At 36.5% G+C, this 15,817-nt stretch overlaps 1 protein-coding gene across 6 annotated transcripts in view; it reads left to right on the top strand.

Moving 5' to 3' along the window:
* Nucleotides 1-4,850: 4,850 nt before the first annotated feature.
* The window catches only part of PHF14 (PHD finger protein 14), a 187,839-nt gene continuing 176,872 nt past the window's right edge, over nucleotides 4,851-15,817 (top strand). For all 6 annotated transcript variants that reach the window (XM_087425490.1, XM_087425554.1, XM_087425615.1 and 3 more), the window contains exons 1-3: nucleotides 4,851-5,017; nucleotides 5,497-5,607; nucleotides 13,727-14,532. In XM_087425490.1, coding sequence (XP_087281616.1) covers nucleotide 5,017; nucleotides 5,497-5,607; nucleotides 13,727-14,532 — 918 coding nt within the window. In that variant the 5' untranslated portion in view covers nucleotides 4,851-5,016. The remainder of the gene's footprint in view (nucleotides 5,018-5,496; nucleotides 5,608-13,726; nucleotides 14,533-15,817) is intronic.

Here is a 15,817-nt window from a genome sequence, read left to right on the forward strand (position 1 = left end):
TAGTTTGTCATCTGCTTCGTAAAGCTTTTCATTTAACTAGAGAAATTATTATTATCACCTTCACATTCTAACTGAAGAATCAGAAGCTCAAAGATTTCAAGTTGAGTTTTTAAAGGTAACGCAGAAATCCAGTGGCAAAGCTTGGGCTCAAATGCAAGTCTCCAGACTCTATGTTTGCTGTCTTTGTTTATGTGTTTGTTTCTTTTTCCTATGGCAAGTGTCCACGACAACAATATGCTGCTTACTTCATTACCTTTTGTAGGAGTAGTTTGAAGGACAATTTTAAATATAAATCTGCTTTTTATAGTGACTATTGATGATGCTTGTACAGTCACGTTCAGCTTGCTTAGTTGAACAGAATTGTGAACACTAAGAGTATTCTTTGGCAAAACACTACATTAAGGCTGTTTGTGGTTACAGCTATTAGGAAATAATTATTCTTATAATTTGCATAGCAATGCTTGAATACCTCAAATTTGAATTTAAAACAAAAAAGAAACATGATGAATTATACAACAAAAATATTTTAACAAGAAGATGGCAGATCATTAGGAGATTCAAAATTTTCTGAGTTAAGAATGCCAACAGTAATTTATCATGTGTGCCTTCAACTTGTACAGAAAAATATTATAGGAGGTGCTATTATAGCAGTTCATAAATAATAAAAATTCTTTATATGACATAAAAATAATAGCAATGCAATATATCTTATGAATATAGATGCAAAATACTCAACAAAATACTAGGAAAACTGAATCCAGTAACATATACACCATGACTAAGTAGAACTTATGCCAGTAATACAAGTTTGGTTCAACATATAAAAATCAATCAATGTATACAGCATATTGATAAAATAAAGTACAAAAACCACATGATCATCTCAATAGACTCAGAAAGAGCATTTAATAAACTCAAAATTCTTTCATAATAAAAGCAATCTACAAACTAGAAAGAGAAAGGAAGTTCCTCCACCTGATAAAGGGATTCTATGAAAATCCACATATAACATCAGACTAAATAGTGAAAGACTGAAACTTTCTTCCTAAGATCAGGAACAAGATGAGGAAGTCCACTCGCTACTTTTATCCAACAGTATACTGGAGGTTCTAGCCAGGGCAATTAGGCAAGAAAAAGAAATAAAATGTGGGGCTGGCCCAGTGGCGTAGTGGTTAAGTTCACGTGCTCTGTTTGGACAGACAGGGGTTTGCAGGTTCGTCCCACATGTAAAGTAGAGGAAGATGGGCAAGGGTGTTAGCCAAGGGCCAATCTTCCTCAGCAAAAAGACAGGATTGGCAACAGATGTTAGCTCAGAGCTAATCTTTCTCACCAAAAAAAAAAAAAAAAGAGAAGAAAAGAAACAAAAGTCATCCAGGAAAGAGAGGAAAAAGTTCATTTAACATCATTTCCTGGAAGTTGCACATACCTTTTCTGCTCCCATCCCATTGGCCAGAACTTAATTACATAACCACGCATAACTGCAAGAAGTTAGGAAATGTAGTCTCTAGTGGAAAGCTTGTGTCTAGTTAAATTTTGGGGCTTTTATTTTTGGAAAAAGAATGGGTAATAGGTATTGGGAGACAATTAGCGGTCTCTTTCACATTTGTTAAATGCAAATCAAAAATGCAATTGGCTATTTTAAATTTTACTTTACTTTTCCCTTTTTCTTTCTTTCTTTCTTCTTCTCTTTCTTTCTTTGTTTCTTTCTTTCCTTCATTTTGTCTTTTTTTGTTTTTAACACATGAACTGCAAAGATTAAAAAGATTGCTAGCCTAAATGTAATATGGTCTTCTCAACTGGATCTTGGAACAGAAAAAGGACATTAGTGGGAAAGCTAGTGAAATCTGAATAAAATCTGCAGTTTAGTTAATAATACTGTACTAATGTTAATTTCTTAGTTTTGTAAATGTACCATCGTTATGCAAGATATTGACATTAGTGGAAGCTGGGTGAAGGGTATACAGGAACTCAGTATTATAGTTACACTTATCAGTAAATCTAAAATGACTTCAAAATTAAAAGTTAAAAAAATGATTGCTAATACTTAATGGCCACAGGTTTGGAAAATTGGAAAGAATTCTTATTCACTCTTGGTGTTAATATATGTTAGTACAGCCTGTTTTTAGAGAGCAATTAGGCATTATTTATTAAATATAAACGTGTTTATGCATTTTTATTCACAAAATCTACTTCTAGGAATTTCTTTTATAAAAAGTTGAATGCCAACTTTTGGAATCTTTCTTTTCCCTTTTAGGTAATTCAGTATGATTCCTCCCAGAGAATCTAGGAGGTTGTCAGAGAGTGGAATGTTTGTTTTTATAATTTCAGAGATAAAACAATCCATAGTATGGATAATGTCTGAAGTAGAATGGAAGTGAAGTTCCCAGAGTAGAGTTGGTTAAATAACTAAATTGCTAGGCTTTTGATTGGAGGAATAAAAGATCTGAAAGCCAATGGGGAGTATTAAGGATCAGATGCTACTTCTGGATCTTGAGAAAATGGGATGTGAGAGGATGAGTGGCTTCCATCTGAGAGGGCTGCAGGGTAACTTTCCATTTTAGACAAGGAGGTACAAGAATGGTCTTGAAAAGGAAGAGGGTTTACTAAGTAGGTTTTAAAATTTTGAAACAGAAGTTCCTACAGTGCAATAGAAAGGTTTGAGGGGGCACGTAGCAGTGGGAGTTTGGGTCACGGGACTAAATGTTCAGAGAGATTAGAAGGGTTTACATATTTAGCAGTGATGAGGAACATAGAAAGATGAGTTTGCAATATAGTTGGTATGATTACTGTTATGGTGGAATGCCTGGAGCATTAGAGGTAGTCCAGCTTTTGGGGGAATCTGACTAGCCACGCTTTCTTAGTCCTGGCCATTTGCACATGTTCTTTCCTTGGTCTGGAACACCTCTGTCTCCTTTTCTCCCTTCTCTGGGCCAGTTCCGACACTTTATGTCTGGATCTAAATAGAAGTTTCTCCAGAAAGCCTTCCTTGAGGGTCTTCTCTTAGCATGTGTACTTCTTCTCTAGTAGCCCTTTTCACAATATATATAGCAATTGTGTGTTGACTTGTGTGTATCCTCAACTGTACCTTCAGTTCTGGCAGGGAAAAGACAACTGTCTTACAGAAAGTCCAGCCGCTATGTAATCATCCTTAAATTGTACTACATAAATATTTACTATTTTTTTCAAATTTAATATTATAAAATTTAATTCCAGTTTACAAAAGAATTCAATACATGTTTCTTTAAAGAGTAAGCTCGACTACTACATTATATGATTTGATTCCTACACTTTTAATTTACAATCTTTCATAACCCTCTATTTCCCCATGTTACAGACATTTTTACTGAATGTTTATTTGTGGAATAAATGAATGAACTGAATCAGCTTCATCCAAATCTTTCTCTATCCTTGATATATAAACATTTTATTTTATTTTTTCGTGAGGAAGATCAGCCCTGAGCTAACATCCAACGCCAGTCCTCCTCTTTTTTTGCTGAGGAAGATTGGCCCTGGGCTAACACGCGTGCCCATCTTCCTCTACTTTATATGGGACGCCGCCACAGCATGGCTTGACAAGCTGTGCGTCGGTGCGTGTCTGGGATCCAAACCTGCGAACCCTGGGCCGCTGAAGTGGAGTGCGCACACTTAACCACTGCGCCACCGGGCTGGCCCCTGATATATAAACATTTTAAAAAGTATTAATACTGCTCAGATTCTAACATTTTAATGTTGTTTCAAAAAATATTTAACCTGTATGTGAATTAACGTGGCATTCAAAACTGTTGAAGGACTGTCATATCTGGTTGTACATACTGTCCTCATGTTTTCATGTGTTTGAAAATTCATCTTAAAAAATAAATTTCTTAGGTGTATGCAAGGTACTATTCCACATTCATGGGACACACATTGTCAGATAATACACAATACACTTGTGAGAAAGAATATTTTCCCCTAGATGTATTCTTTCTCTTAGCAAAATTAAATACTCTATATGTTTTATTTACGCAGAAATGTCTGTCTATAGTACAATCATTGTAACAATAATTAATATAAACAAATAAATACTTTTTTCTCTGTTAGAGTCATAATTTTCAAAGCAGCGATCAAACAAGATCTCATGCGATTGTCACATTACCCTCTGCCAGGAAATAAAATTTTCGCACATTCCAAGATATTTGAAGAGATGCAATTTATGAAAGCAGCAGGTAGAGTGTGTGGCTGTCACTATTATTTATATTTGTGGGTAGTGACTTAAATTAGCAAACGTCCCCTTATGGAAAGTTTATTCTGATGAAATCCTTAAACAACAAAACTCAGAAATAAAAAATTGGCCTCCCACGGATTTGGACTGAGGGCGGAGCCTCAGGGATTTGTGGGCGGAGCCGCCGAGGGTCTGGGAGGGCTCTCTGCTCCCGCTCGGCACTACTCGGCTCCGCTCGGCTCCCTCTCGGTTCCCGCTCGGCTCTGTTCGGTTCCCCTTCCCGGAGGGAGAGCAGCGGCGATTCCGGCGCACGCGCTCTCGGCTCCTGCAGCTGTTAGGGCCGTGCTTTGCCGTGGGTTTTCACTTCCTTCTCTTCAGAGCTGTATCCGGGTCGTTGCCTTCCCTATTGTCTCAGGCAACTGGCCTCGGACTGTGCAAAATCTGGGTGTTTTGTTGCTTGTGGTGCAGGCTAATAAAGTTTTTCTTTGATTTTTTTCTAACAGTTTTAACGGGGGATATTAAGTCCCCAGGGCTGCCGGGTTGGCCGCGCTGCCTGGGCCGGGGGGCGCCTCTGGCCGGGGAGCCCCGAGGGAGGGGGCGCGAGCGGCCGAGGCCGGTTCTGGGAGAACCGGGGGGCGGGGGGCGGGAGGGACCGCGGGGCTGCACCTGGGGCGCGCCGGTCCAGTCAGCGGCGCCGCCCATTTTAAATAGCATTTTTTGACTTGTTTCCGCGGTCTCAGTCCCCGACCTCGACGTTGCCTGGGCTCTCGCAGCCTCTCCCTGGGTCTCCTCCAAACGACCACCTCGGATTCCTTAGTAAGTGTGTCGGAGGCCTCCGCGGGGAGAAAGGTCCATTTCAGCCCTTCTAGGAGTCAGGGCGGGCGGGAGCAGGGAGGGAGTGGGAGGATCCTGCGGGAAGCTGGACCCTAGGTGGATGCTACCCTTCCACCGTCCGCGGGAATGAACACGGCTTCTTTTATTCCCTGGGCTTTGCGTTTTCCTTATGTTGACTGTTATGGTGTCTAAGTGAGGGATTACGAGCGAGTCGCAGAAACATCAAAAGATGTGCAAGAGGGTCAGCTTCGATTTTCGCCGGCCTGGGTTCGGGTTCGCCGCATCCTGTGGCTGGAGCTGCCCATGGAGCTGCCCGGCCCTCTCCAGCTCTCGTTTCCACCACAACCTTCCCCGACGCCTTTTGCTGAGAACTAAGTTAGACAAAGATTCCCTGCACGAGGTCATCTGTACCTGTGCTTGGTGTGATTATGAATGACAATGTAATATTTTTCTCTTAACAGTGGATCGCAGCTCCAAGAGGAGGCAGGTGAAGCCTTTGGCAGCTTCTCTGCTAGAAGCTCTCGATTATGATAGTTCAGATGACAGTGATTTTAAAGTTGGTGATGCCTCAGGTAAATGTTTCCTTCTCTCTTCCCTTTTCCCAGCTTTCTGGAGTTGGGCTTATTTTCAGAATTTTTTTTAAAGAATCGGTTTTGATTAAAATGCCGATTTAAAGTTAAAGCACATAAACTTCATTTATTTTGTCCATTTGATTTACCTAAGATCCTGTCTTACCATTACTTCTGTATTTGTTGATAACTGACTCAGGTAATTAGCAGGCAGAGAAGGACTTATTCCAAAGATGCAAAAACATTTTCTCTAGTCTTTATTTTAAAATATATTTGTGCGTAGTTTATGGATAGAGGGAAAAAAAAAAAAATCAAGAGATATCCCCAAGTAGAATAATATCCTGAGAATAATGTAAGCCATGAACAGCCCATGAGCAAGATTCTTCTCATTTCGGATCACTTGGCACCCTCTGTGAGATTTTTGATTTTTGTCTGTTAGCTACCTGACCTGAATAAAATTGACCAGAGTAAAAAGTTGTACTTTGTGGTAGGTGCTGGACCTTGTGGATTGGGCCTTTCAAAAATCCTTGAGGTATAAAGCATGCATGCTTGCTCATTATATTTTGTGATTTTGAAAACAATAAACTTTTAAAAAAGGTCATATTTTCACATTGTACAAAATTGGAAAACATAGAAAAGTATATTTTTCTTTTGTATGTTCTGTTTATTGTACCTCATATATATATATAAATATACATAAAGTTTTAATCGCAGGAATCTGAGAAAAGCATACAAATTATATTTAAATATTTTATGTGAAAAATTCTAATACACGCATGAATAATAAAAATTACTTATAATTCCACCCCTTTTGATGGAAATTTAAATAAAGTGAGAAATAAAAGCCCTTCCAATTTCATCCCTTTAACAGTTTTTAAATATTCTTCCAAAGGGTGTTCTATGTTTAGTCATATCTCTTTCCTTTCCTCTGGTTTTTCTTTTTTTTTTTTTTCCTGCTAGGAATAGTTGGAAGAGATGAAATTAGGTTATTTTGTGTTACTATTTTACTTTTAATAGCATCAACAAGCAGAATTTGCATTGTGATTTACTGAGAACTTTTTGTTTTCATAGTTATATTTAATTTTTACAATAACTCAGTGAAGGAGATATTATTTTACAGATAACGGGGACTGAGTTTAAAGAATTTGCATGAGGTCACTCAGGCCCCAATGGATCTAATCCATTTGGACTTTTTTTGAGTCCAAAGTGTATAATCTTTTCACTGCTTAGATCCTAAAAGTAGATAAATGTAATCTTAAACTGAAACTACTTGGATATTTTGGTAACTAATTGAGGTCACTCCCAGTAATCAAAAGTTGTTAAGTTAACCTTGATTAATTTTTTTTAACCTTTGCTTCTCAACTCTTTCATGTCCCATTTAGTTGATTCACTGATGTTTGGTACTTCCAAAGAAGGGAAAGAAAAGGGAAGGGAAAGGAGGAAAAATCCAAGCCTATTTTAGTTCTCTTGGTGAAAACCTTGGCAGGTAGGAATATTCTTGGCTAGAATGTAGTTTTGGTTTGTTATGGTTGAGTTTGTAAACTGTGACAAAAATAGCTGAGTTTCAGAAGTTATGATTTATTTGGATACCATTATGGGAAAAACGCCAAAACTTAATTTCTGTATTTCATAACTATTTCTGTGACGATAAATCCTGACCTTGTAGATAGTTTTTTTCTTATTGTGTATTAAGATGGATTCATTCACAGGTGTCACTTCTCTTTGCAACGGTTAAAACAATCTAATGATACAAACTACTTTCTCAAAATAATTTTTGGTATCAAGCTAAATAGAGATTCCTGACCACGTTAAATCTTAATCAGAGTTGATGGGAATTAATCTATTTTTTTGTGAAAAGTGGCAGGATGAGTTTTGTTAGCCTGATAATTTCTAAAAAAATCTCCTAAAAGAACTCAAAAATATGTACTTTCTATTCTCTTTTCTCATACCTAGTCTGCTGTACTTGTAATTTACTTCCCTGGCCCCTGGGGCGCTTAAGTCACAAATTTGTCTTTGTAGGTCTTGATATGTTATTGCAAATGAGAGTTTAGTAGAAAATGATTTTGTTTAGTTAGTAGTCAATAGAAATTGAATTGCGTTTTCCATTCTTGGTGAAGGTGCTTTGGTGTCCCTCATAGCTGAGATGTTTGCTTATTCGAGATTACCAGTGTTTCCTGTTTGACTCCTTTCTCTTCTCTGCTTGAGATGTTGGACTCTTACAGGAAATAAGATATTAGACTTATCACTGGTTTTTAAACATGTTGAAGTTGTGGAATCCCAACCCTACTTATGAATAGGAGATTAAACTGAAGGTGGAGAAATAGTAGCTAAACATCTGTCTGATTATAGCTTCTTTCAAAACAATCTCTAGAAATGACTTATTGAATGAACTAGTGACTTCCTTAGAACTTAATGTTAAAATGGTTAGATTGGTTGGCCTCAATTTTTGTTAACTGGATTCTGTGCATCAATTTCTTCTGATCTTTATTTTGAAATCTGAAATTCTGACTACAAAACTTTATATTTCTGTTTGTCTTTAAGAATAAATATAGACAATTCTGAAAGGTTATTATGTTCAACACCCTTGCAGAGAAACATAATTTTATTCATGTGCTTCTCAGATGATAAAATTGAAAAAGGTAAATGTTGCTCAAAAATGACCTACCCATAAGATTGGCAACTGATTATCGACAGTTAATAATTATAAGCCTCTATCTTTAGACAATTATGAATCAAAAATAGGTCATGTTTCATTTTATCTCTATTGTGAAAGTAGAGCTAAATTTCTCATTTTTGGTTGAGGACAGTCGATAAATAAATTTTAAAGTTAATAAGTCCTGAAATGGGATGTACATGTATTAGAATTATGGTGATAACCACCAGAAGAACCATATGTAGAAATGTTAGGTGGAACCATTTGAAATTGCGGTTTCATAGGTCTAAAACAATTGATTATTGGCAGTTTCATGGTTTGGTCTAGTTAAAGTCCTTATGTTTGAGACTTGGACCTAGGATTGGGGTAGGATAGGTTGCATTTAATAATCTGCTATATAAATGGAATGTTTTTGAAGATAAGTGCGTGTATTACTTTTATTACATGAGACAAAATAGCAATGCCGTGTCTCCCACAACTCCCTGGCCAAAGTAAGATGGTTAACGTTAGATCTTGACCCATAGTTAGTTTAGTTAGGCCAAATTGCCAGAGAAAATCTAACTGGAAGGGTCAGGCTGAGACTTTGGTTTGGTAGTATTGTGTGCTTATTCTGACTTTGGCTAAGTGGATCAAGATGTGTTCATTGACCATCTGTAGTTTTGTTTAAAAGCACTTTGCTGGATGTTATGGTGAATTCACAAGGAAATAGTGATAATATTAGAACAACTAAATAAAATAAGGGATAGATGATACAGTGCATAATTGATCACTTGTGTAGTTCAGTTCTTTCAAAGGAGATGGGACTACTTTAGACTGGATTGATCTAGAACAGTTCATTGAGGAGATAATTGTTGAACCGGGAAGTGAGAAGGAAGCAATCTAGATGGGGGAAACGTTAAGTGTTAAAAGTGTGGAGGCTGGAAAATGTAATTTATATTTGGGGATCAGCATTAAGTGAAAGAAAAGTAGAAGAAAAGAGCCTGGGAAAGTAGAATGAGGTCAAATTGAGGCCTTATGTGCTAGACCAGGGTTTCTCAATCTCAACTCTGTCATCATTTTGTGTTAATTCTTTGTTGTGGAGGCTTATCCTGTGTATTGTAGGGTGTTGCAGCATCCCTCTCTTCTGCTTCCTAAATGCAGGTAACATCTTCCCTACCTACCCCCTAACTCCTCACCATTTTCTGGCAACTGTTGTCTCTAGACATAGCTAAATGTCATTTGTGGGACAAAATTTTCCCTACTTGAGTACCACTGGTCTAGATTTACCCAGAAAATGTGAGATGACACTGCTGGTACTAGAGTCAGAGGATGAGTTGCGTTGACTGATTGACTTTTTTAAAGGAGATATGCAGGATTAGTCAAAAATGGCCCAAGATGATAACTGAATAACCAGTAGACTGGTGATCTGTCTGTTATCTATTGTGTATATTTATGATACTGATCACTGTTGCACTAGATCAATGAACCCGACACAGTAACATGTCGCTTAATGATGGGGTTATGTTCTGAGAAATGCATCATTAGGCGATGTCATCTGTGCGAACACCAGAGTGTGTAAGTACACACGAAGAGTGTACTTACACAAACCTAGATAGTATAGCCTGTTACACACGTAGGCTATACGGTACTAATCTTATGGGACCACTTATGTGTGGTCCCTTGTTGAATGAAACATTGTTTGTTGGCTCGTGACTGTAGTTAAATAATAAGGTTGTTGAACAAAGATTATTCTTTATATTGCAAAGCTAATGAAACTCTGAATTAAGTCATACTGATTTTATCGTTTAATATTTATTATGGCGAAAACTTAGGCATTGAATATTGTGAAGGGATTCTTGAAGGTTGGTTTTTTAATTCTATAACTGTAAAAAATTCCGTAACTGTCTTTTAGTTGAATTAGCTGTTGCTTGGGGAGATTTTGATGTATTATATGTTTAGAAATGTTACCTTTTATTTAACTGAATAGGAGGTGGCGATTTCAATTTCAAAGATTTTTTTCCTAATGAAAAAAAATGTATTGTAGACTTAGAATTAACTCTGTCCTTATGCCTAAGATAGCTGTATTTGAAGTATCTGGCTTATTTCTCTAGTCTATTACTTTTTTTTTTCTTTTAAGGATGTAAGAGTGATGGATTTGGTACATGGCACAGAGTCATTGTTTGAATTTGTAGTAATAGGAAATTTTTCTTTGCAGCCCACAAAAATGTAATTATAAACCACTGAGGACTCTGATTTTCTCATTGTTATTATTACCAAGCTATGCTAGTAACTAAATATTGTTTGTCTCCATCCCTCAAACGAATATGTATCAAAAAGAAGAGATGACTAATCAGATGAAGTTATTTTTCAGAGATCAAAGAAAGCTAAAATTTGATATATTCCTGTTGCCTGCAGTTGGTGTATGGATATGTTGTATTTGGAGAATGAAGGGTTGGGTAAGCTACTAGGATTTGGATTTGTGTAAAAATCTCAGATTCTTCTAGTAATATGTTAACACATGTAAAGCATTTAAATCTATTTTTTTAATTGCTTTCTGTTCAGGCATGATTACAAAACAAAAACACAATGAAAGAGTATCAATTGCCCTATATATATTTTTTTGTGAGGAAGATTAGCTCTGAGCTAACATCCTATGCCAGTCCTCTTTTTGCTGAGGAAGATTGGCCCTGGGCTAACATCCATGCCCATCTTCCTCTACTTTGTTTGGGACGCTGCCACAGCATGGCTTGACGAACCCCGGGCTGCCGAAGCAGTGCGTGTGAACTTAACCGCTATGCCTCCATGCCAGCCCCAACTTCCCTATATTTTTAAAAATAATTGATTGGCATTGGCAACAACCACTAAAACAAAATTGCAAAAATTCCTGACATTTTGTAAAACTTACCAAGTAATAGCAAAGTTGGATTTGGTTTCAATTTTGATCAGGTACCCACATTTGTGCCCCAGTTAATCTTACTTTTGTATCTACTGTAAGGTTTTTATTGGTAAAAATTATTAGGAGTACTTTTTAGGTACTTCTACAAAGGCTTCTAGAAGATTGATCCAGAAGAAAAGTAACTTTCCTCCATCTCTCAGCTCTCTTAATTATGGCGTTGCTTGCAAGATGTTCCAGTTTCTTTAGTCAGTATGCACAGAGATTCTTCTTTGCCTTAAAAGTGTTTAGTCAACTCTGCTTATTATTTATTAGATCCTTATCTAAAAATATCTAGAAATTATTATTATTATTATTTTACCAGAGGTAGTTTTTCTTTGTAGGTTGAGTTTAATTGTTGTGAGTGGTATAAAGAAAATCATAATTTTCTTCATGATTTGTAGAGCTGTTGGTCTGAAAAGAAGTCATCCATTTGTGAATGATTCTGGGTCCACACTCTTTTTGAAATCCAAGAAGCTCACAAGTCCAAAGGTGTTTCCTAAGTTTGGCACAAACATATTTGATGGTAAAACCTGACTGGAACTGATAGGAGTTTACTTGTAGGGTTTACTTATGATACTTGTAAATATTCATGCTTTTCGCTGCAGAAATAATGTGTTTCATTATAGGATAGTGCCATAGACCTCACTGGAGGTGTTAGTGTAATGTATTGTGCATATACCCTGCTGAAATCTGAAAAAAATTTGAATTCTGAAACACATCTGCCTCTGAAAGTTTCAGATAAGAGATTCTTGATTTACATAATATTGCTCTTGTGTCCTATGCAAGATTGTTTAGGATGAGAGTATCTTTTCGCAACAGTCCTGAATAAGCTGTGGATAGTGCTTGATAATCCTCAGATTGACAGTGATTTTATAGGGTCAGTCAACATCTGCTAAATGTTAGTCCTTATTTTTTATGTGATTTAACTTGCGGAATTTTTTTTTATCAGCAATTTGTAAAGGATTTCTGAGATATTTTAGATACCAGATACTAATTATAGACAACTTTCTTTACTTTTAATGCCCAGTTAGTTATAGAGGGTAAGACCGGTTGAGTTAACAGAAATTAAAATGGTGTGGAAACATGGACTTTTTTCACCATTTTATTATTACGCTTTTCTTGGTTATAGGTGCAAAAAATTCATCACCCTACAGATTTTACTATTGATGTTGGCCACGACCTGACTATGACTGGTTTGTTTCCCACTTTCTCTTGCTCCTCTTCCTTTTTTCTCCTCCCCCTTATACCTCTCTCCAAATATTTTAGATTTTTATCTACTTCATTAGATGTAAAGAGGATTAAAAGGTTACTAGATAGTGTTGGGCTAAGAGGGCCTGGGTTGCCCTAGGTAGGAATGGAAGAAACTTGCTAGAAGGCTTTTAGTCCTGCATGAACTCTTTAATGTCCTCAGCCTATCTTTTTAGTGACTACTGTGGTTTCTCTTTTCTAAGATGGATTAGTTTTTAAAAATTCATTAATGTCTTTAATTCTAGATGCTATAGTAGTTACTGCCTAGAATTTTAGAAAGTTTAGGTGACTTTTATTTATTTTTTATTTTTTTTTAAATTTTTTATTTATTGCAGTAACATTGGTTTATAACATTGTATAAATTTCAGGTGTACATCATTATACTTCTATTTCTGCATAGATTACATCATGTTCACCACCCAAATACTAATTACAACCCATCACCACACACATGTGCCGAATTATCCCTTTCGCCCTCCTCCCTCCCCGCTTCCCCTCTGGTAACCACCAATCCAATCTCTGTCTCTATGTGTTTGTTTATTGTTGTTATTATCTACTACTTAATGAAGGAAATCATACGGTATTTGACCTTCTCCCTCTGACTTATTTTGCTTTGCATAATACCCGAACAGTAAGTATCCTAATAAGCAGGAAAATGGGTAATTTCTCTTGCAGCTTCCATTTTCTGTGCCATTGCTGTTGTCTCTTTTCACCCGTGTACTTGGTACTCCTAAAATTGATTGGTACATTAGGAATGTGGTACAAATTGACTGTCAAAAATATCTGCTCATTTTTTCTGGGTAAAGAGTGAAACAAATGAAACAGTTTTTTGGGCCAGATTTTTCTTGTTCTCAATGTGACTCAATGCTTGTAAGTCCATATAGTTTATAAAAGGAAGATGTAAGGGAAGAAGAATTTGGTCTGTGTTATGTTATCATTAAATTAAAATCAAGTGCCCAATTTAGAAAGAATCATATTTACTTTCAGAAAAAGATTACCTCTAGGGCACCAAATATAGCATGAGCTATGTGACACAAAATAACGCTCCTCGTTTTAAAGCATATTGTAATTTAGAATTACATATATTCATCTTCATTAGTGCTGTATTGAACTAAAACCATTATGCCAACTTTGTTGATTTATTATTTAATCAGGTTGGGAATGTCTACCATTCTTTGACTTAAATTTGTTTATATTGTTTTGCAAGTTATTCACGAATTTTGGTGGTTTCATTTGTGTCAGCGTTGTGTGTGTGTGTGTGTATGTATATACATATGTGTGGTTTTTTTTTCTCATATTTTCAACAGATTCTGAAGGGAGTGGTAATGGAAGTGAAGATCCCTCAAAGGACAGTGGAGAAGGTTCCTGTAGTGATTCTGAAGAAAATATTTTAGAGGAAGAACTGAATGAAGATATTAAAGTAAAAGAAGAACAACTTAAAAATTCTGCAGAGGAAGAAATACTGTCATCAGAAAAACAGTTAATTAAAATGGAAAAGAAGGAAGAAGAAGAGAATGGAGAAAGACCTAGAAAGAAAAAAGAGAAAGAGAAGGAAAAAGAAAAGGAAAAAGAAAAGGAAAAAGAAAAGGAAAAGGAGAAGGAGAAAGAGAAGGAGAAAGAAAAAGCAACAGTATCTGATAATGTGGCTGTTTCTGCTGCTTCCACCACACCAGCCACAAGTCCTTCTGCTGTTAACACATCTCCTTCAGTCCCTACTACAACAGCTCCTACAGAGGAACAAGTCAGTGAGCCAAAAAAGTGGAACCTTCGTCGAAACCGACCACTTTTGGATTTTGTATCCATGGAAGAGCTGAACGACATGGATGACTATGACAGTGAAGATGACAATGATTGGCGACCTACTGTAGTAAAGAGAAAGGGAAGAGCTGCCTCTCAGAAAGAAGGAAGTGACGGAGACAATGAGGATGATGAAGATGAGGGAAGTGGGAGTGATGAGGATGAGAATGAGGAAGGCAATGATGAAGACCATAGCAGCCCTGCCAGTGAAGCGGGTTGCAAGAAGAAGAAGGGTAAAGTTCTTAGCAGAAACAGTGCTGATGATGAGGAACTGACCAATGATAGCCTGACACTATCTCAAAGCAAGAGTAATGAGGTAGATCAACCCAATTTTTATGATATCTGTCTGTCTGGGGAAAAGGGAATTCTTCTCTAAACCATTCTACCCATTACATTAGATAGTGGCTTTCTTGAAATCCTATTTATAGACAGCTATGGGAGTGAATGAGCACCCTAACTGTAACATTTATTCATTTAGTCAACCAACCTTTATTGAGTATCTACTATTTGTCACCGTTCTCAAGGAACTCACAGTCACCGTCCTCAAGGAGCTCACAGTCTATATATTTAGAGAAATATTTTTATATCAATAGACTTGGGAAATGGTAGCGTTTTCCTTTCCCCTTTGTATCCTCTCACCCCATTGTTCATAGAACTGCTGAATGGTGCTGAGTGGATTATGAAAACAAAGTCACCTTTCTTTCAACTTAGTTATGTCCATATCCACATAAAAATTTAGACTTTTAGAATACTTTAAAGCAGGGCAACAAACAGCATATGATTGTCTCAGACTTTTAAAGATACATTTTAAAGGTTAATTCCTTTACCAGTTGTAGCACCTATCCTCTGAATAGTCACCAAATCTTTGCTTTAGATGTATGGTAGTAAATACGAGCTATAGGTTTACGTATGTTTAGTAAATAAGTTCTCTCTACAAAGAAATGAAAAAAAGCCAAACATTTCTGTTATAAAACAAACATTTCTATCATAAAACTACAGTAATGGCTCAGTTCTTCCACTTGAAGTTCTACTACCGAAAGTTAGGTTTATCCATTGGGCCCAAGATGCGACATTCAAGACTCTTCAGTCAAACACATTTGTGTCTCTTTGTCTGTGTGTTTATGTATATGTTTTTCCTCAAAAGGAAGATTGAGTTGTTGTCTTACATGAGATGTACCTGTTACATCACATGTAGAACTATAATAATTAAGTCTGTCATTTCTGTTAATTGTTCATAGTCATGAAAATTCACTTCTTTACCAAGCACTTATTTTTTGTTTTTTCATATCATTGAAATAGGTTAAGCTGGTAGAAAGATTTCCCTTCTATGCTTTGTTTGTTCTTTTGCGTTTCTTCTGCTTATAAGTTTTACAAAGCAGTGATTATCTATTTTAAGTGTTTCATTTAAAAATTTGATGTTTTCATACTAAAGTAATGTATAGCAACCTAGGAGGGGTTATATGAAACAGCTGTTTATATTTTAGATCATAAACGTTGGTTGACTTTTAGGTTGCCCACTTTCATATGAACATTGCCTCCTCCAGTGCTATCCTAATTCTTTGTGTAAAGGAAACTTGTCATTTGGAATATAATATAGTATT

This window comes from Ceratotherium simum, chromosome 1 (genome assembly GCF_057802395.1).
Source record: "Ceratotherium simum simum isolate JZ-2026a chromosome 1, ASM5780239v1, whole genome shotgun sequence".
Lineage (NCBI taxonomy): Eukaryota > Metazoa > Chordata > Mammalia > Perissodactyla > Rhinocerotidae > Ceratotherium > Ceratotherium simum.